This window comes from Pipra filicauda, unplaced genomic scaffold, assembly GCF_003945595.2.
Source record: "Pipra filicauda isolate LSUMZ 115617 unplaced genomic scaffold, ASM394559v2 scaffold24_size8852520_pilon, whole genome shotgun sequence".
Taxonomy (NCBI): Eukaryota; Metazoa; Chordata; class Aves; order Passeriformes; family Pipridae; genus Pipra; species Pipra filicauda.
This window is the reverse complement of record NW_024104365.1, coordinates 3537888-3557838: the sequence shown is the minus strand read 5'-3', so window position 1 is coordinate 3557838 and position 19951 is coordinate 3537888. Positions and strand designations below refer to the sequence as shown.

The following is a 19951-nucleotide window of genomic DNA, read 5'->3' as shown; positions in this document are numbered from 1 at the left end:
TGAAGAATGCTTAATAGGGACAGTGGACAGCTGCTTACGGTGTCCTTATCATTCTTCCAATGAAATAACAAATATTTGCCATGAGAGCAGTGGAATGATAAGGTGTTGCAGCGGGGATTTTACCTCTTCTGATTGGAAAGAGGGAGTTAAACAATCTTAAGACTTGTCAGTGTTTCAAGGAAAAGACAGGACAGGTTCTTAAAGTCCATTTCCTTCTGGAATTCTTTACTGAGCAGGTGGTTGTTCTAATAAATATGCACTTTTGGAGGTTTTTTTTTGGGGGGGAGCTAGATAGATAGAGGTGCACTGTTACAGTTGTGCATTGCTTTGGAAATGTAATTCCTTGATCAGTTTGTGGTTGTTTTTTCCAACGCTATAATTAATGTTCTGTATGCTGCTATCAAAAAACGTGATTGGGTTCCTTTCCCATTCTTGGTCTCACATTATGCAATTATTCTGTGCTTTTATTGCAGAACTTTCTGATGCTTGATGAGGTCTCACACTTCAAGCCACAACTGCATGGTGATAATGAGAATATCATTCTTCATGTTCAGGATTTGACTTGCTATTGGGACAAGGTAAATCTACTTCTAGTAAATGTAAAGTATACTCATGCTGCAGGTGTTTGAAATCTAAAGTGCAGTGTCTGCGTAGCGTGCTGATGTTTTGTATTCTCTCCTTTGAGTACAAGAATCTTTTCAGTACATTAAGCTAACTGTAGATTAGTACTGAAAACACTATCAAGTGCATCTTTAAAGTAGCTATTCCTGATATTATACTAAATGAAAACCTGTGTGTTTTTATGTGAAAATATCTCGTTATTAAACAGCACTGTATTTTGGCAAGATACTAAAATTGGAATCAAGGACAGACAGCAAAGTAAGGTGGCCCTTATCATGTGGGTTTTTTTTCTGTGAACTGAATGCTTAATCAGTCCATTAGTCTACAACCAGTACAATATACTTCTCATAACAAATTTGAAAGCTTTATAGACTGGTCAGCATGTATTTGTTACTCTGTATTTTAATTGAGACTGTTCAGCTACAGATTTTTCTCTGCTTAAAATGCGCCAAGCTTAAAATTACTAGAAAAAGAGATGATACAGGGGTGATAAATTTATTATGTATCTTCTTTGTGTAAGAAAGGCGAAGGTTGTCTGTTTCAAAACTGCAATTCCTATGGTAAGCAGCAATTTGTGATAATTGTTGGAGCTATTACAACCTGCCAGCATCCTTGCAAATGGGAGGGTTCAGTCTCCATTACAAATGCTGGAAGCTCTAAAACTGAGTTTTGCATATAAAAGTAATGCAAATAAGACATGTCACATATTTCCCTTTTTATACCCTCTTCCCCAACCTCTGCTGTGTCCCAAGGACAACCAGGTGTGAACACATATCTGAGAATCTACCTACTGCTACTCAGCTGCAAATGGAAATTGCTACATTATTTAATTTCTCAGAGTTCTCTGTGACATCAATATTTATGAGACATTGACCAAATTCTTAAAAATTACTTAATATGAAAGACTTGATTGTGAATACATTCTAATGCAAAATGGAATGCATTTCTTAATCTTTATTCTCTTCCCAAACTGACTTTGGTACCACTGTTAACAATTTCTAGGAAATGGTTGCATAATGTGCCCATAAAACACTTTTTTTTTTTTTTATGAGTTGTTTATGTTGCATAAAGCAGGGCAGCATGACTGGAATTACTGGTTTCCTTTCAGTTTAAAAAAAACCCCAAGCCATCAAGCCATCCACAAAACTGTTAATGTAATTTTCGTTATGATACTTAATTGCAGTGTGCATGGGAGAAAAATAGTTCTCCCAGAACTGTTCAGATCTCAGGAAGTTTATCTTCTGTACTCTTACGATGATACAAAATAATTTTATAGAACTGCTCACTGAAAAGACTATAGATTCCAATCTAGATGAGTTATGAAAGGAATAATATGAATGGACTATCCTATATCAAGTAACTGGCTTAGCTTGCTACCCTGACAGGGTTTCTCTAGACACTTGAGAAACAAGTACAGACACTGTACAGATGGATGATAATTTATTTTTAAAGATTGTGTGCCAAAAGAGCACTACTAAAAACCCCCAAACCAACAACCAATCCACAAATCCAAAATCACTTGAAGTAAAAAAAAGGGTTATTGGCAAGACTTTTAGGAAAACAACCTATAGTGTATTACAATTTCTCGAGAGATAAACAAAACCAGTTAATTCCTGTTCACACTCTTGTTTTACTAAGGCAAGTATTATCTTGAGTACCACGGGCTAGGATATGCCTTGAGTTTACAGAACAATCTGTCTACTCAACTGAGCAACTTCAGATTTAAATTTCCAGCATTTGAACAGAGGCCAAATTTATCCAATGTAATTTTAGTCCTTATGTGAGGAGCCTAAATAGTGTAGTACTTCTGTGCAGTATATGATCTCTGTATCCCTGAGACGGGCAGAAGTATTTCATTCCCTTGGCTGTCGGACATGTAAGGTCTGCCCAAACTCACCTGAGGAGCTGCAGCCCCTGAAGGGATCATTCTTGTGATCTTTTGTCCTCCGCTGTGCTGGTTGTTACGTATGACCTTGTGGTGAACCAGGTCGGAGGGATAAAGCAATAGAAAATGAATCACTTTTAATGAGATCTGTTTTCTGATAGCTGAGTCCCATGAACAATCTATATTCAAGGTTAGGCAAAAACAAATGGCAGAAGAAGTAAAGTTAAAGACACAGCAAGCTGACAGGGCACAGGGGAGCTGGGGCATTTGTGGTAAGGACCAGTCAGGTGAACTTAGCTGTAATATTAGTCTGTGCTCTAATTTAAGTGCCTCAATTTAGTGCCTAAAAATAGGTGTGATTAATTCAAGACAAATTGTCTTTAATTATAAAGAATGCTATTTTGCAAAAATACCATTCCCCTTCGGTGTGTTTGGCTGTGCTGTTTGCTTGCATTACTACTTTCGTGTAGACTCTGAAATCTTACAGTACTGCTTTAATATATGTTGGTAATAGTTTAAAAACTTCGTTAAAATTTTCTGTAATGGTTTTAGGCTCTTATGATACATTTTTTAAAAATCTGAAATTGGAAGGAAGTCTCTTTGCACTTTTGTGAATTCGGAAGCACAGCCTCAAGGGATCTGAAGAAAGGCCTGTGTGTCTCAAAGCTTATTTACTTTTTCCATATAGACGCTCATTTAATAAGAGATACTTCCTACAAGCTCTGTATTTAAAAAAAAAGAAATCCTTGACTGCCATAAGTTGGTAGAGTTCCCCTGATCTTAGCACTAGCTGAGCACCTTGGCTATGTCCTCTGGACCGGGGAATCAAATTCGTGGTCAAATGCTGATTGAGGGAGTGGGGTTGTGTGGAGAAAAGGAAAAAAGTCCCGCTGATGCCACCTCGTGGAAGCTTATAATGGCAACGAAAGGAGTTTTGCAGAGTTGCACAACACACATGAGTTCAGGTTCTCACAGTGTGACTGATTTTATGTGAACCCTGTTGTGTTTCTGTGAGGTGGGAATTGTGAGCTCTGGGTGCGGTGCTGCCTGGCTGAGTATTTCTCCTGGCATGAGTGAGAGCATGTGTGCTAGCCCAGTTCTCCCAGCTGTCATAGATGTGGATGGATACTGTACTTCTGTCTCTCCCAAATAGTTTGAAACGAATTGCAGGCTTCTTCTTTTTGCACTCCTAGTACTTGGTCTTCTCGCATCTTTTGTGCAGGGTTAGGTGGTGACCTCTTCTTTCACTTGAACTTCAAAGGTGGCTGGAGATTTTAAGGTATTCTTCACCTTGCTCTTCCATTTTTGCCGCTTAAGACTGAGTTTTCATTTGATCCTTTGATAGAAGTACTGGTTTGGGGTTTTTTAAATGCATATATTTTACTGTTTGCATTTCAGTGTCAGTCATGCTTAGTGAAGACTAAGATGTGTGTAAAGACAGATTCTGTTATGAGGTTGTTTTGCTTTATTGAGAGGGAGCTGCACCAGGTCCTTAAAAATTGCAGTTTAGCATAGCTATTAAAGACATGAGCATCCTTTCTCTTCACAAGTAGACGTTTTTACAACCTTGATAGAAGAGGTGCAAAATATGTTAGGAAATAAGCTCTTATCAGTAGTGTAACATAATGGATAGGCATACTAAAAAGGAACAGTAAACAAACAATCCTAGGGTAGGATATTTTCATACAAATAGCCCATTACATTGTCCATGAAAAGTCTGTGAGAATACACAGTATACAAGATGAGGTTCTGTAAAATCAAATGGCATTTTTCTGTTTTCACTTTGGATAGAGCCTTGACTAGAGGAAACACAAACTTGGCTTTCCTGAGGCTCTGAGAGAGCTCCAGCCCTCCCTTTTTCCACCATTTGTCTTTCTACTTGGAGTTGCTGAGTGTGTCGTGCTGTGGCCATGAATGCCATTGTGGTGACCAGCAGAGAGAGCTCCTATTTCCGAGGCTGCCACCCCAGCCTTGTGCTGAACTGCAGCCAGGATACCTGGGCTCTGAGGAAGCACTGCTTCTGCTGCCTTTGGATTCCTTGTTCCTTGAATGCTGTTTTATCTCCATTTCTTGTTTGTGGTGAAGGATGAGGGACTTTAAAAAGTGTTAATGAATTACTGAAGAGACCAACTGTATGCTTGAAAATATGGTGGTCATATGAGTTGCTAGTTTATAGTGATTTATGTACATGATTTTCTATTTCTAAATATTTATTTTGATGGTGTAAATTTCATTACTAAGGAAGACGAACTTTTTCTCAAATCCACAGAGTTTAGAAACACCAGCCCTTCAACAAATTTCGTTTACTGTCCGACGAGGGGAACTGTTGGCTGTGATTGGACCTGTAGGAGCTGGAAAAGTAAGTCTTAGTGTTTATCCCATTCCACAATGCTTTTATGAATCTTTTAAATGTGAAAACTAGAAACTTAAAACTGTACACTTCCTTTCCGTGTATAAAAACACACTTCACATCAAGATACTGGCACTCAAGAAAGGCTGATGTCCTTCTGGGTGTGGTTTGGAGTTAGGCAGTACTTTGTATGTTGGTTCTAGACTGAATCTAGAGGTTACTAGTGGTTTCCTATTGTTAGCAGTAGTTTGAGTGACAGGGTGAAATATGCCGTCATGCCAGTAAACACTGCTCAGTCTCTGTAATGTCTTTAATGCAACCAAACTTTTTAATTTTTTTTTTTTTTTTCAATATTTTCTAGTCTTCTCTCTTAAGTGCTGTGCTTGGTGAGCTGCCTAAAGACAAAGGTTTGATAAATGTTACAGGAAGAATCGCCTATGTTTCTCAGCAGCCTTGGGTGTTTTCTGGCACAGTAAGAAGTAATATACTGTTTGACAAGGAATATGAGAAAGAAAAATATGAAAAAGTTTTAAAAGTCTGTGCTCTTAAAAAGGTAAGGCTTTCTCTTTGTGTGTTTTATTTCCGTGTTCGTTATTTTTATCGTAGTGTTCTTTTAGGCTTGTGGTACGTGCTGCAATATGTAATATATGGAATTGATTATTATTAGTAGCATATGAAATAAGTCCTGTTGCTTAACAGAAATATGTGTAATTATTTTTGCCATCCCTCTGTAAGCACCTTCTTGTAATTCTTAAAACTTCCACTAGGGGGAGGCGTAGCTTTTGTGAAGCACAGACACGGTTTTGAAAAAGCTATTCCCTATTATTTAATTTCATAATTGCATTTTAGCCCTTTTCACGGATATTATGGTAGGGGTGTGTGCAAATGCAATAAGAGGCAGAAAACAAATGATCAAGCTAGCATTATTTGTGACTTCCATTTTGTAAATATTCTGTATGGTTTTCTTTAAAGTAAATGTCATGTGTATCATGTGTTATGTGTTGCTAACAGCTATCAAAAGAACCCTAGGCTATATATTGGAGAACTTGCTGAACCCAAGTAGTTTTATGAAAAAATATTTTTGAAAGGTCTGTGCGCAAAGGAGTTTGTGACATGAGATATAGAAGAGGATTAAGCCAGATTTGTCAAGAAACAGACGTTTTGCTTGGCAGCTAAAAAGGTTTTATGCAGCATGTTACGATATTCCTGTCAGCAGCGACACAGGTGAAAAGCAGATGGTTGCTGTAATGAACATTTTTTGCAAGGTTTTTACACATGGCAGATAGTTTTAATATCGCCTGCTGAGATCAGTCATATGCCGTTATATAAACTTAAAGTTTTAATGATTTTAAAAGACAGCAAACTGCATTAAAAAAATCCACACTTCATATTTGATGGTAGATTTACTTTCATATTTTTCTTGCAAATTTATGTATCTTATAAAAGCTGTGAATAAACTTTAAGAATATGTGTTATAGCTTAATATAAAACTGTATTTCCTGAATAGGAAATACAATGATTTGATATGGAACACCATACAATTTTTTTGTCTTATTCATAGTCCCTACCCCAAAATTAACCAAATCTGTGATGAATGTTGGTGTTTCTGTTGAATACATTGCAGTAAGAATAAAAGTAATGCAGTTTTTATTGACACTGACAAGCTAATTTACTGATAATAGTTCAATTTTTTTTCTTGTGACAGCTCATTTTTTTCAAATAAAAAATAATTAATTTACTGCTAGACATTTTAGTATTTTGTTTGATTTTTCTGAATCCCCAAATATTCCTTGTAAGACTAAGAATAGTAGTGCACTTTCCTCTGAAGAAAATGTGAACTTCAGGATCTCATCTATTTTTTCTGCTTTCTTAGTTACCTTTTCCTGAAAGTACAGAGTCATAAAGTAACTGCAGGTATTTCATTTAGTATGAAACCTTGTATTTTAAAGTGAGATGTTAATACCTTTTAAATAAGAAAATGTTACGTTGATGCAGCTTTGTCGGTCTTTGAAGTTAAAATGATTTAAAAAAAAATATTGCTCTCTGTTCTTTCATGTTTACAGGACCTGGAATTATTAGCAAATGGTGACCTAACAGTAATAGGAGATCGTGGAGCTACTCTGAGCGGGGGACAGAAGGCCCGTGTAAACCTGGCCAGGCTAGTGGTTTTTTATTGTTTCTAAAAATTTCCAGACTTCAGTGACTAAAGTAAACTAATGTAAGACTGTGATACTGGCATTTCTTTATACCTTTTAGAGCTGTGTATCAAGATGCAGACATCTATCTTTTGGATGATCCACTGAGTGCAGTAGATGCCGAAGTCGGAAGACATTTGTTTGAAAAGTATGTTACTGCTTTATTGTCATTTACAATGCAAATATTATATTGTAATTCCTTATAGAAAAACTTGAGAAAGCATTTCTGGGGAGATGGATTTCTTCACAAAACTTAATACATTCGCTTTCTGCATTTGTTTTTCCTCTATTTTATGTACTTGAAAGATTTTCCCCAACTGTGTCTTTGGTTTTGTTCTTTATTTTTGAAAGCCCTCTAAAAATCTGTTTTGTAGATATTATATCTAGAATTATTCTTAAGGGAATATATGCCATTTTCTTAAGGAGAGGGATATTGGACCTTCCTCCATTCCCCAAAAAATAGGAGAGTGTTCATTAATGTCAGGTTCCCTTCTCAATGAATTTCCTCTTCTCCATCTCTCTGTTTGAAACTCCCTAATCTATGGCTCATAATGAGTATGAGAGTAATTCAGTTACTTCCAGCCAGTGTTTTGTCCTTGCTTCTTCATGGGCTATAACTCTCTGTATTAAAAGGCATAATCTAGAATTTATTAGAAATAGAAGAAAACAATTCCGTTGATGGAGTTCACTGGGCTTTGGTTGAGGCCTTCAATGAGAATGTTTCCTTAATCATACTTGCATCCTTGGAATTCCGTGCTCCAAATACATGAATTAATTTGGTTTTACTATTGTTCCCTCCTGTCCACCCCTAGACAATCATAAAAACTTATCTTGCAGAAATGGGCATAGAAATTGCCTTGAGTAGCATCGGCATATATGTTCTTTTTGTCCCCATAAGGGGAAGCTTTTAGTATCTAAATTTGAAAATTGTGCATCCTAGTGATGTTCTCAGTTTCTAATCTGGACTCTCTGAAACCCCATCAACATTTTGTTTTATTTTATTGATTTCTTCAAATGTTTGTTTCCATCAGCTAGTATGGAGTAAGAGATTTATGATGCATAGGCTTTATGTTAATTTTTTACCTGCCATGACTGATAGATGGAGTTCATTACTTCTGTAGTTCACATATGCTATTCAGTTCCTTTAATGCCTGTTGAAGCTCTCTAGGCTTTAGCTGCTGGTTTTCTGTTTCTGCACAAGATCTCTCTGCAACTCCAGCGTCTGACTGTATCAGTGGTTGAGTTCTGAAAGTGCACCCACCTGAGCTGTTAACCTGAAGTCTTAAGGTCTTTTCATGAAGAGGATAACAGGAAAGTACAGTGGTGCCTCGCGAAGGAGTTCAGGCTTCCTCTTGACTTATTCTGTATTTTATGTGGGCTTGTGACATTGGCAGCACTACATCCTACTGCAAAACTGGAAGCTAGAAGCCATTGCTCTGTGAGCACAGTGTGTGTTTTGCTGATAAATGTGTGGAGGTGAGGAGGAATAAGGAGGTTATCTCAAAGAATTGGAAACTCAGAGAACCAGCTGAGGTTGTTCTGTACTTTCTTTTATTCTCGTCAACTGCAGATTGGTTGGAGCAAAACACATAAAATAGCATGAAAGCATTTTTTAGAAAATGGACTGGGTGGAGTAGTAGTGGGAAGGAAAACTGAGCAATGCCTCGCTGTGCAAGATTTTAAAGCAGGGTGTTTTACAAACAGAAGTTGTCTTCTGAGGCCTTCATGGAAGCTGTAAAAGGTGCTGGGGGTAGTGGGAGAGTGTTATGTTCAGTAGCTTGCTTTGTAAAACAATGCAGAGCATGTTCTTTAATGCTTCCTGAATAGTGCTAGAAATGTGGAGAAGACAGAGCACTTGGGCAAGAAAGATTTCTTAGAACATGGTGCTAAGGAATGTCTCAGACATCACTTTATGCAGGCTACCCCCCAGGAGTCCAAACCACGAGGCTTAAAACAATGGACAAGATGGAAGAAGCAGGATTTTTTAAATGAGAATCTGAAGTGGATATTGTTCAGTTCACTCGCTCTTTTTTTTTTTTTTCTTGTAATTTTATATTAATGTTTAATTCTTTTACAAGCATCTAGTCTGTGTTTACGTCAAAGATAGGTATGTTCCTAGTAATTCCCTAGAGCTATGGTCTGCGGACAGCTGGTTTATTACATTTGCTGCTTTCCCTCATTCTGTTTGGCTTCTGTAGTAAACAGTTTAAAATATATAAATACTTTTCAAATGAGAAAGAATGCAAGTAGCACATCGCCAGTGGGAAAACAGTCCATGATATTATTAATAAGGGATTGTGGCTCTTAAGAATTTCTTCATGATACAGTCAGGTTGTTCTGTGGATGATGGAGCAGATAAAGCCAGTTTTTCAATGCATTCAGGGAACCTGATCAGGTTCCTTGGGGACTAGGAAGGTATAAGCTTGAAGATTTTCTATTTTCATGTTTTTCTATTTTTGTGTTATTTGTAGCCTTTTTCTGTGAGTTGTTTTGATATTTAACAGTAGGCCTTTTTCCAGTAGGGGGGTATGCCTTTATATATATATATTTAAATAAAAATAGCTTTTAGTAACTTTTAAGAAATGCAGTATTTTGAGACCTCTAGTTTTGAAATGAAGGAGAGCCATTATCAATGCAGTAGCACGTTTCCTTGTATGATGAAGTTTGGAATAGCATGTGATTTCTGAGAAAATCATTCAGTTGTACTTAGATCTCAAGAAATTTTTTACTCTGCCTGTTTATAAACATACTTCTGTAGATTATATGGTTTCAGATCATGTTTAGATAGAAATTAAATTGTGTCCCATCAGTGATATTGACTCAGAGATCATGTTCTTAAGAGTGAGATTTATATTTCATTGTCTATTGAAACATGCTCTTTTCTAGGTATTGTTCCTTCCCTTGTATCTTTTCCAGTGACAGGAGCCAGTCTCAGTTGATGATCAGCCTGATTTCTTTCTGTTCCTCCTCTGTGCTTATGAGAGTGGACAGAGTTACAGGACAGTTTGGGAATCTTTTAAAATCAGATCTAAAGTTCTGATTCTCTGGAACTAGATAAAAGCTGCAGAGGACATGACTGCATTTATCACAGTATGGTAATGAACTTAAGCATCTATTCAGATGGAATACTTTGGAACTAGGTAGTGGCCTTCAGTAGGAACTCAGTGGACATGCAGCTGGGTAGTGGGGCATGGAATAAACATATGTTGAGGCTGACCGGAGAGTCACCTGGCAAGTTGACCAGGCATCCTGAAAGATAAAGTCTCTCCATTGCTGTCTGAGGTAACTGTGTGTTCCTCTTCAGGGGAGGAAGGGAGCAGGCATGATTTTGTAGCAAAAGTGTCCTTCATAATTGCAGGAAAAGGTGAGGAAGAATTGAACTGACAGCAAAGGAGAGCAGAAAATTCCATCATGCAAAGTGCATGGATTAAGAGATCCTAACTTACTCATTGCATTCTTACCTAAACCCCAGAAGTGCTTGAGGGGAGGAGCAAAATGAAGTAGGGAAAATGAGTAAAAGGATTTATTTTTTTTTAACTAGATATACAGATGGAGTATTTACTTACTCTATTTAATTTCATTTTTGGAACCCTTAGGAGTCCATGAATGCTTCCAGTGTCATATCTCTCTCTCTAAGTGGGCTGTGCTTGTAAATCTCATGTAACATTTGAACTTCGAGGAAAAAGTGCTGTTATGTTGGTGTAGGTAATTAGAAGCAAGTGAAGCTCATCAGTCCTGTAAAACTAGCAGATAAAAGCTAACATGTCTCACTTCTGTAGAGAGATTACAGGTACAATCAGTGTGTCAGGGGAACCAAGCAACGATAGCCCTGGCATGTACTTGCCAGTGCTGTGTTTAAGGGCATATACATATTACACGCTTTGTCCACTGACGACAGATGTATTGGGGAGGTAGTATCTAATTTCAGGGATTTCACTCTACTTTCTTTCAAGTGGGATCCCTGTAAACCAAGAATCTCTTCAAGACTTCTCAGTTTGTATTTCACACCTGGTCTATGCTCATTATTGTTTCTGATACCATTGCAGTTGTTACAGCCCCAATGAGAATTTCTGGGCAAATTTGAATGCCCTGTACTTCTATTTTTGTATTATAGGTGTTGCTCTTAAAAACGTATTAGTTAATACCTTTCAGTTTAGATGATACAGTTGAAATTCCTTGAGCTTTGTAGTGTTTATGGTAGGGAATATGTTTAAAATGTATGAACATATTGTAATAATGTTGGTTAGGGTTTTGGGGTTTTGTTTTTGTTTTTTTGTTTTTTTTCACAGAAAGTGAAAAGCATAAGTGTGATCTCTGTACATTGTATGTTTTCAAAAAACTTTAAAATTTTAAGTTTATAATATCACAAAAATGTGCTTTTTGTTTTGTTTTTTTTTTTTAAATCACACAATATGAAAAAAAAACCCCAAAACACAACACTTGCAGAACCCCAGTGTAGTTGAGTGCTTTAGTGGTCTGTGAGGGCAGCTGCAAAACAATATTATGAATACTAAATCAGAAATGGGTTCGGGGGGGAGGTAGGCAAATTTGCATAGGAACAGTTCATGAAGAGCTACTTAAATACCAAGAATCTCTGGCTCAAAAAGTTCCTAATACTTTGTAAGCTGGAAATCTGTGCCAGAGGAAGCATCAGACTGTGTTTTCTTATATGCTTTCTCCAGCCATCCAGTGCTACCTCGTGCCCAGAATGGATTTTGTGGACCAGTTATACTTGTGCATTAGTTCAGTGGAGGCTGGGACTTGTCATGAGGTGGAGATAAATGATTGTCAAGGTAAACATAGAAATAGAAGCAGTATAGTAGAAATAGAGACAGCATAGTAGAAGTAGGAGGTTGGGGTTTTTGTCTCTGGCAAATATTTCACTTTTTTTTTTTTTTTTTTTTTACTTTTCTAAATTTTGAAATGTACGAAAACAACTGGGGGATTGTTCTCCCTAAACCACTGAAATGGAAAGGAAAGGGAGAGGAAAGCAAATGTAGGAAGTGTAAATGAGTATAACAAAGGCTTTATGCCTGTGAGCACTTTCTGCATGTGCTTTAATTTCATTTCAGTGGTTATTTTCATTGAAATGAATATAAGTATTACTAGAGTAAAGTTAAACTGGCATGTGAACTTGCAAAAAGGAGTGGGAAAAAGAATGGTAAGGAAGAAAGTAGAATCATTAAAGAGACACTTTGCAGAGGTGAAAGAAAGCTGGTTCTTGGAGATAAAAACTTAAAAAAGATTAAAGAACAACTTGTCTCAAAGAAAAGCAAACCTGATAGCGAAGGGAGAATAAATCAGGATTCGAAAGCAGGAAGACTGCCTTTGCACTGAGGAGCGCTGTGTTGCTGTAGGCCTCCTTCTCAGTGTCTCCTGCTTCATGCTCTGCATTATTAAAGCTCAAGCTAATTTTTTTAATTGTATACCAGTTTGCTGTCAAAGTGCAGTTGGCTTTTTAAATGGGCAATAGTATACTGTTACTTAGGTTTATTAACTTAGAATATTGTTTGTTTGCTTCTTTGTTTGTTTTTGTTGAATTGGAAGAATGTAATTTCTGGAAGGGTCTGTCCTGATTCTGGTATTCCTGATGATGTATGAAGGTCATTGGTGCTATATTTTTGGGGGTAGAAAACTAGGCAATGCTAAGGCAGTTCTGGAGGGATTTGGGAGGTCTTGGTTGCAGGATGTGAATTAATAGATGCATGCAGCAGGGATAAGTGTGAAGTGTTGAGTCCACGAACACACAGTGAGCAGGGATCAGTAGTGTGGTAGTTTTATGGAAAAGGAGGTGTAGAGTGTGATAGATCACAAATCATCAACATCATGCTCTTGTTAAAGAAACTGTACCCTGGGATTTATGACCAGTAGTGTATCTGGCAGTACAAGTAAAGTAATCCTCCGGTTATGTTTTGTAGGTGTAAGGTCTCAGCTGAAATAAAGTTTCAATTTTGTGCACCTCCAAAAAATGCAGACCAGCTTCACACATCAGTGCAGGTGGTCAGGAACATTCAGGTGTCCAGGGCGGGGAGGAATATAAGAACAAAACATCAGAAAACTACTTGTCATTTTAAAAAAAAATGTATTTGGAGGGGGTTTTTTTGTTAATTTTTTTTTATTTGCTTTTCTTTTGTTTCTGGAGAGGAAAGACTTACTCATCTACTGACCTTCAGGAAATAGTGGATTGAAATGGCACCAAAGGATGCAAACTTGGACTTCAGAGTAGGATTTTGTAATGGCAAAGGTAGCATGCGTCTGGAATACATTTTCAAGGATGTTGAAATTTTTGTTGAGCTTAAACATGCAGAGCAACCCATTTAACATCTGCCAGGAATACTTTTAAGTTTAAATTACTTCTTACGTGGGGAGGAGGATGCAACTGCCTCTTGAGAGTAATAGAGAAGGACAAGGAAGGTGAATTTTGTAGGGTTTTAAACAGCAAGTAAAAAGGTGGTAGCAGTTCTTGGTGTGCTCCAGCAAATGTCTGAAGCCTTGGACCAGTTATGTCACCTGCTATGGCAGACTTTCCCTGGATTCTCATATCAACAGTAAGAAAGGGAAACACTGTCAGATGGTGATTCAACTAGAATTGCGTTTCTCACCTAGAACTGATGGTTGTTTTTCTTTAGCTATAAGAGCAATATCTTTAGCAGCAGATGGATGATGAAACTAAGCCTTAGTGAATCAGTTAGAAAAATAAACACTTATGGACTATTTTGGAGTGGGTTTTTTTCAGTTCTAAGGCAAACCAAGTTTTCACTAATAAGGAGTTCAGTGAGCTCTCTGATTTTTGTGCCAGCCCTTTTATGACATTTGGTTTTGAGCCTCTCTTTTAACTCCAGGGTTGAACTTTGGCTTCACTCTTCTGTGGTAGCCAAGGCACTGTATAAAGTTAATGCTCAGGCTAAGCTGCAGAGTGAATGTTGTCGAATAGGAGAGAGAATATTGGGAAAAAAAATAAAAAACGGTTTTGAACATAGAACTCAAGTAGTTTGTTTTGAAACAGATGTTAAGTATTTACTTAGCGTTTACTAGTTTTTCAACTTCTGTGCTTCATCATGGCACAGTATATTAATTGGCAGAATTTTCTATTGTGTTATCTGAGCAGTGAGTTGTTTAATAGATCTAAGCATATACTCTTTGTTGTGATTTTTCATGCCTGTGCTCATGCCGGTGAATTGTGGCAAGAGTGAACTGATATATCAGTGGAAATACGAATTTCCACAAAGGTTATTTTTTGCTTACTCTCTTGAGATCAAGATGACCCAGGGTACTGTGCTTACAGCTCTCACAGTTCTAATTGGTTTGCTCCGATGCCGTGATAACCCGCTTTTTTTCCTCTTCTTCCCCACCCCCCTTCAAATGCAGACATAAAGTACAGTGGGCTCACTGTGGCTCAGGATCAAGATTTCAAGGTTTTGAGCCATTGGATTTTCTAATGACTGGGTTGTCCCAGTGAGCTGTTAGATGTACACTTGGCACAAAGAAAATTCAGTGATTGGAGTGGGTATATGGGCTGTGGGACTTACGTAAGGGAAAGATAGATAACTTCTCAGTGAATACTTGATATATTCTCTTTTGGCAACTTTCCTGCTAGGCCTTTCTTGTAACCTCTCTGATGTTTGTCCAGTTCTTTCTACAGGTTTTGTGGAACGTTATGTTTTGTTGGATGTCTTCAGCTGGTGCTCTTCTTACCTTGTGGTTTGTTTCAGTGACTGCTCAGAGGGTGGACAGTAACTATGTCAGAGTAATGCTCCCATGAAGAACTTGATGTATAAATAATTGCAACTACTCAAGTAGTCATGCTGCTGCAAAAGCCTTGATTAATTGTTATCTTGGCCATCTAAGAATATTGTGGTTTTATAGTTGCATCTTGAATGCTGCATATCAAACATATAACTTTCTCAGGAAGAGTGTTGCTTTTAACTTAATTTTACTGCCCAGTTTATTTGGAAAACTATAATATACTTTCTGCATGTAATTATGTTAATTAGTGGTATTAACCATGTACTTCCTATAGTCTTTGTAGGAGCGACAAAATAGATGTTAAAAGCTGCATGGGGAGTTAACTGAATGTATGAAACACAGTAAGCAATGTGATATCGCTGCTGTTAAGGTCATGTTCTTTTTCTGCCTTACTCCCTTTTCTCCTTATTTGCATTTCTGCATTGAATTTTTACTACTGAATTGCTGTAGTTTTGGTTGGGGTTTGTTTAGAAGAGGGAGAGAGAATCTGTGTGTGTGTGCACTTTCGTTTGTTTTTCTTTTGTGGTAAGTGCCACACTCCTGTGTCAAGTTAGCAAATGGGAGTTAGTATGTTAGCAAAAATGAGCCAACAGGAGTGGATCTGTGGAGAAAAAGATCTGGTGCCAAAGTCCCTTTGCAGTTCAGAAAGTTCTGCTCTGAGCAGGCTGCAGCCTGGCCCTTCAGGCTTCATGCCTCATCAGCTGAATACTGAAGAGGGGTGCTGCCCAAGTGTGTCTTCCTGCTTGATTTTGTCTAGAAATGCAGTTCATGGGTATCAGTACCGCTCAACAGCATGAGCAACAACTCAATGGAGTCTCTCTCACTGGAGATACTCAAGAACTGTCTGTATGCAGTCCTGTGCCATGTGCTCTAGGACAGCCCTGAGTGGGCAGGAATGTTGGACCAGAGGGCCCACTGTGGTCCCTTCCAACCTAACCTATTCCGTGATTCTGTAGACTGGGAGATGATCTTCAGAAAGGCATTCATAATACAAACAAAGATGCTGGTGTGTCGCTGAACGCTTCAGTCCTAGACAGTATCAGTTTTCCTTGTTTTTTTAAGTGAGTAGTTGAGAAAGGGCTGTCTGCTCAGAGGGCTTGTCTCTCTGTTACTGCGAGGATGAAGGCAGTGAGCATTGGTAATGTTGGGTCTCAGCTGTATCTGTGCTCTCCCTGTTGTACATGAAGAATGTGCTTACAGGTCTCTCCACTTGTAAACCATTTCTAAATGGTTCATAAAACTACTGTGGTTTTGTGTTGTGTTTTGTTTTTATTTTGTGGAATTGGTGTCCTTTCAAGGCTCTACTGAAAAGACACCAAGTATATATTCTACTAAAACTACATGGGTTTCACCTACACTTGCTGACGGTTCTAGTGTGCCCAGTCCCTTCTTCAGCTCTGCCTCCAAATCCAAAACTTCTGGTAAGGTAGTGGATAGGAAGGTAAGCTCTGAATCCATGAGAAAAGGTCATAGATGGTTCAAGAATCTCGCCTATTTACCTCAATGCGTACCTGGATGTAGCTTAAATCAGTAGTACTGTTTACTTCTCCAGAACTCTCTGTGGCTCAGTGTTACTGCTGCTATGAAACTCCTTTCAAAGAAGTTATTTTTATTGTCTGTATTTGTCCATAATTTTACACAGTATCTTGCCCTGCTTTCTCTTGCCTTTAGGCTTTTTTTTTAAAATGCTCTCTTTGCAATTCACGTTATGACATGTATATTGATTATGAGAATGTTTAAGACAATTTTAATGAAACATCTTATTTCCTCCTCTGTTATTCCAGATCAGAAATATGTAATTTCTTCTCCCTACCTTGAAAACTTAAAAAGTTATATAAGAAACATGTTCGTTAAGTATAGCTTTTATAAATCTAGTAACAATGCATGGCCATCTTCTTATTTTAAAAACTTCATAATTCAATAGATGTTTTCCAGAAATAATAAAAATCTTTTAGGACATTTATTTTTTTAAATTAATTTTTACATCTCTTTGTAGATGTATTTGTCAGGCCTTACATCAGAAGATCTCTGTTTTGGTCACTCACCAGTTGCAATACCTCCGTGCTGCAAATCAGATTCTAATTTTAAAAGATGTAAGTGATTTCAGTGTCTGTACTTATACTTTGAAATTATCCTTTTTAATCTAAGAATTTTTAGTCAGATTTTTATTTTTAGTTTGTAAATATGTTTTCTGTCTAATGACTCTATATGTTTTTAAAGTTTTATAGTTATTAATGAAATAGGTTGATTTTTCTTGGAATATCTTCCCTGAAAAATCTGTTTTGGAATTTTATCATGCATAACAATAATCTGACGTCCTGATTTTTATGTGAATTTAGAACTATTATTTCTTCAAACATTTTGTCTGGTTTTGAAATAGAGTTTTAAATTTCCTTTGCTTCAAGTTTAATATATTGTGAGGGAATTTTGAGACTCTGTTAATGTTTGCTTTTATTCTTGTTTCTTACATGTGAATTAAGAAGTACATTAATTTTGCAACAAATTCATTTTTAAATTAAGGCTGAGAAATGGTCCCAGATGCCTTTAAGAATGAGCAGGTCTTCATTGTGATAGTTCTTTCCAGACTTTGTTGTACTAGATATTCAGAGGTAGAGGGGGCTGCAGTTTGGATTTTTTTTCACTTTCTTTTTAAAGGTTGGTAGTGAAATATGTGAAATTACTTTTGATACATTACGAAAGTGCAGTAAAGGACACTACCATCTTTTTCCTCCCACTGAGATCTCTTTAAAAGTTACAGTAGCTCTTTAGAAATGAGTTTGTCATAGAGCTGTAAGCAGTGTGGAAATGATCTGTGTTGCACCTTGTAGGACTCTGCGAGGACCAGGAAATTAAGGTGTTTACCCCTAGACTGGAGTAATATAAAAAGACTGATGCTTATGTATGTAGTGCAGTAGATTGACCTAAGGCTGCATGGCTTGGCTGTCACCCACAGCTTCTCCAAGGAGGTGATTCTCCCCTGGTTGCAACTGGAGATTTTGTCATACTGTTTGTGTACTGCTTGGCCCAGATAGCTGCCAGGAGGGGACTGGTTAGAGCATAAAGAGCTTCTAAGTGAGAAATCAAGAGAGCTTTCAGCTCAGTTACTGCAGTAGAACGTATGCTCAGCAACTGCAGAACCCCAGAAACAGCAAGGACAGATAGGAAAAATTGTCCTTTACAGAAAGTGTATAATGAAGATAATCAAAGTTTATATTAATTGTAGGGTAAAATGGTGGGGAAAGGTACCTATGCAGAGTTCCTGAGATCTGGCATCGACTTTGCTTCCCTTTTGAAAAAAGATGAGGAGATAGAACCTCCATCAGTTCCAGGAACCCCCAACCTGAAGTCTTCCCGGAACCGAACCTTCTCGGAGTCCTCTGTCTGGTCCCAGGATTCATCAGTGCACTCACAGAAAGATGGAGCAGTGGAACAACCACCTGTGAGTACTCAAAGGATAGACGTGTCTCAACTCTTGTCTGGCTGTTTTTTAACTTAAATTTTGATATGGGCTTTCCCTGCAGCATTGGAATATCAGGGATTATTGAATTCCATTATCAGGTGAGAGCTCGCTCACAGTGGACCTGCCCAGCTGTGCTTGGCTGGCAGCCCACAGCTCTGTGTTGTTCTGTTCAAACCCAGCAGAGTCAGTTTGTGCAGTTCATCAGCTCTGCTGGATGCCAGAAGCATTCACTGTTGGTGTCCAGAGACACTACACTGGGCTTCCTTCAGCCTGTCCTCTGACAGTGCTGCTTTAAAGGGCTAGTCTCGCTTTATTTGGTGGGTTCTGTGTGTTGGTGCAGTGTTGAACTGAAATTAACACTTTCTTTGAAATCCTGAGTTCTGGGAAGTGTATGCAGAAGCCTTACCTTTATGCAAAGTCTATATTTGCATGGCTGGCATTAATGTATGCATAAACATACCCACATGATCTTGAGCTGGCCCTGAGGGGGTAACCCTGAGACACCACTGCCTTGCTCTCCCCAGCCCTTTTGTTGCTGAAAACAGAAGGTGTCAGTATGACTTCAAGGCGACTTGTTATCTTTTGGGTCTGCACAGTGCAAAACCAGCCCAAAAATTTGTGTACCAGAGGTGACCTTCTGCTCGTGTGTTTGCATTCACATAGAACAGTGCAGGATCCCTATAACCCTGCTAGGCTTGGGTTAGCGCTGCATCTATGGAACGAGTAATCCCTGTATATCTGTGATGATTGTCACCTTTATGCTATGGGTATATATTATTTCTTCTCTATAATGAAAAGCAATGAGATTTAAAAAAAAAAAAAAAAAAAACAACAAAAAAAGCTACAGACTTTTTCATATTTTTTGGAGGAATGGTTTTATGCTCAAAAGCATTAAGCTTACCTGATATTAATGTCCCAGTGGCAACTCCTCTCTTAAATTCTCTTAAATTTGCAAAGGTGTTCCAGACTTTTTAGCAGCATTAGAACTGTTGGGTGTGGGTGGAGGAAAGTGGGAAGGGGGGGGTGCGTGGAGATACAAAAAAAGACCAAGATAGGCTTCTCACCTTATATGGGCAGGTAGGTGGGATTTCTCTTTTCACATCTAAGTCAGATCTTCTGATTCCACTGCTCATTGTTCCCCATCCATTGTTTGCTTAGTATGATTTCTCATTTGCCATTTTACTTGTTTTCCCTATTAACAGATGCTTTTTTGGTACATACAAGGAGATGATTAGACCTATATGGTTAATTTTTAAGTCCTGTCATATGTCGATTGATCTTGGTGCATACTTGTAGAAGAGTATTTGCTTTAAATACTTTTCTGGAAAGGAAGGGTTGCACGTACTTGCGTTCTGAAAACAGAATTTTCCCCAAGTAAAGGCCTTAGTTTCTGGAGCTGTTGCGAGTGAAGGTAGTGTATAAGAAAAAACTGGTTTAGCGATCTGTATATGTATTTCTGGCTAGATCTGAAGCTTTGTTATATTTGGTGATGAAATGCCAAATAAAATCCTCACAGTGTCACGTTGCAGAATAGATTTTTCAGTATTACTGCACTGAGACTAATTTTTTTTTTTGTCAAAGCTGTAGTTCGATATTTAAAGGTTTTAGTGTATAATCACTTTATTTCCTTGTTTAATTGTTTGATAATTCTGAACCATGAGTTTCAAGTGGCTTAGTCTGAATCTGTAACTGCA

General features: G+C 37.8%; 1 protein-coding gene across 5 annotated transcripts in view; it reads left to right on the top strand.

Annotated features, from left to right (window-relative positions):
- ABCC4 (ATP binding cassette subfamily C member 4) overlaps positions 1-19951 on the top strand; it is a 147532-nt gene that overhangs the window by 30579 nt on the left and 97002 nt on the right. For all 5 annotated transcript variants that reach the window (XM_027712842.2, XM_039381997.1, XM_039382000.1 and 2 more), the window contains exons 9-15: positions 474-578; positions 4776-4865; positions 5218-5409; positions 6920-7014; positions 7113-7199; positions 16794-16890; positions 18021-18236. In XM_027712842.2, coding sequence (XP_027568643.1) covers positions 474-578; positions 4776-4865; positions 5218-5409; positions 6920-7014; positions 7113-7199; positions 16794-16890; positions 18021-18236 — 882 coding nt within the window. The remainder of the gene's footprint in view (positions 1-473; positions 579-4775; positions 4866-5217; positions 5410-6919; positions 7015-7112; positions 7200-16793; positions 16891-18020; positions 18237-19951) is intronic.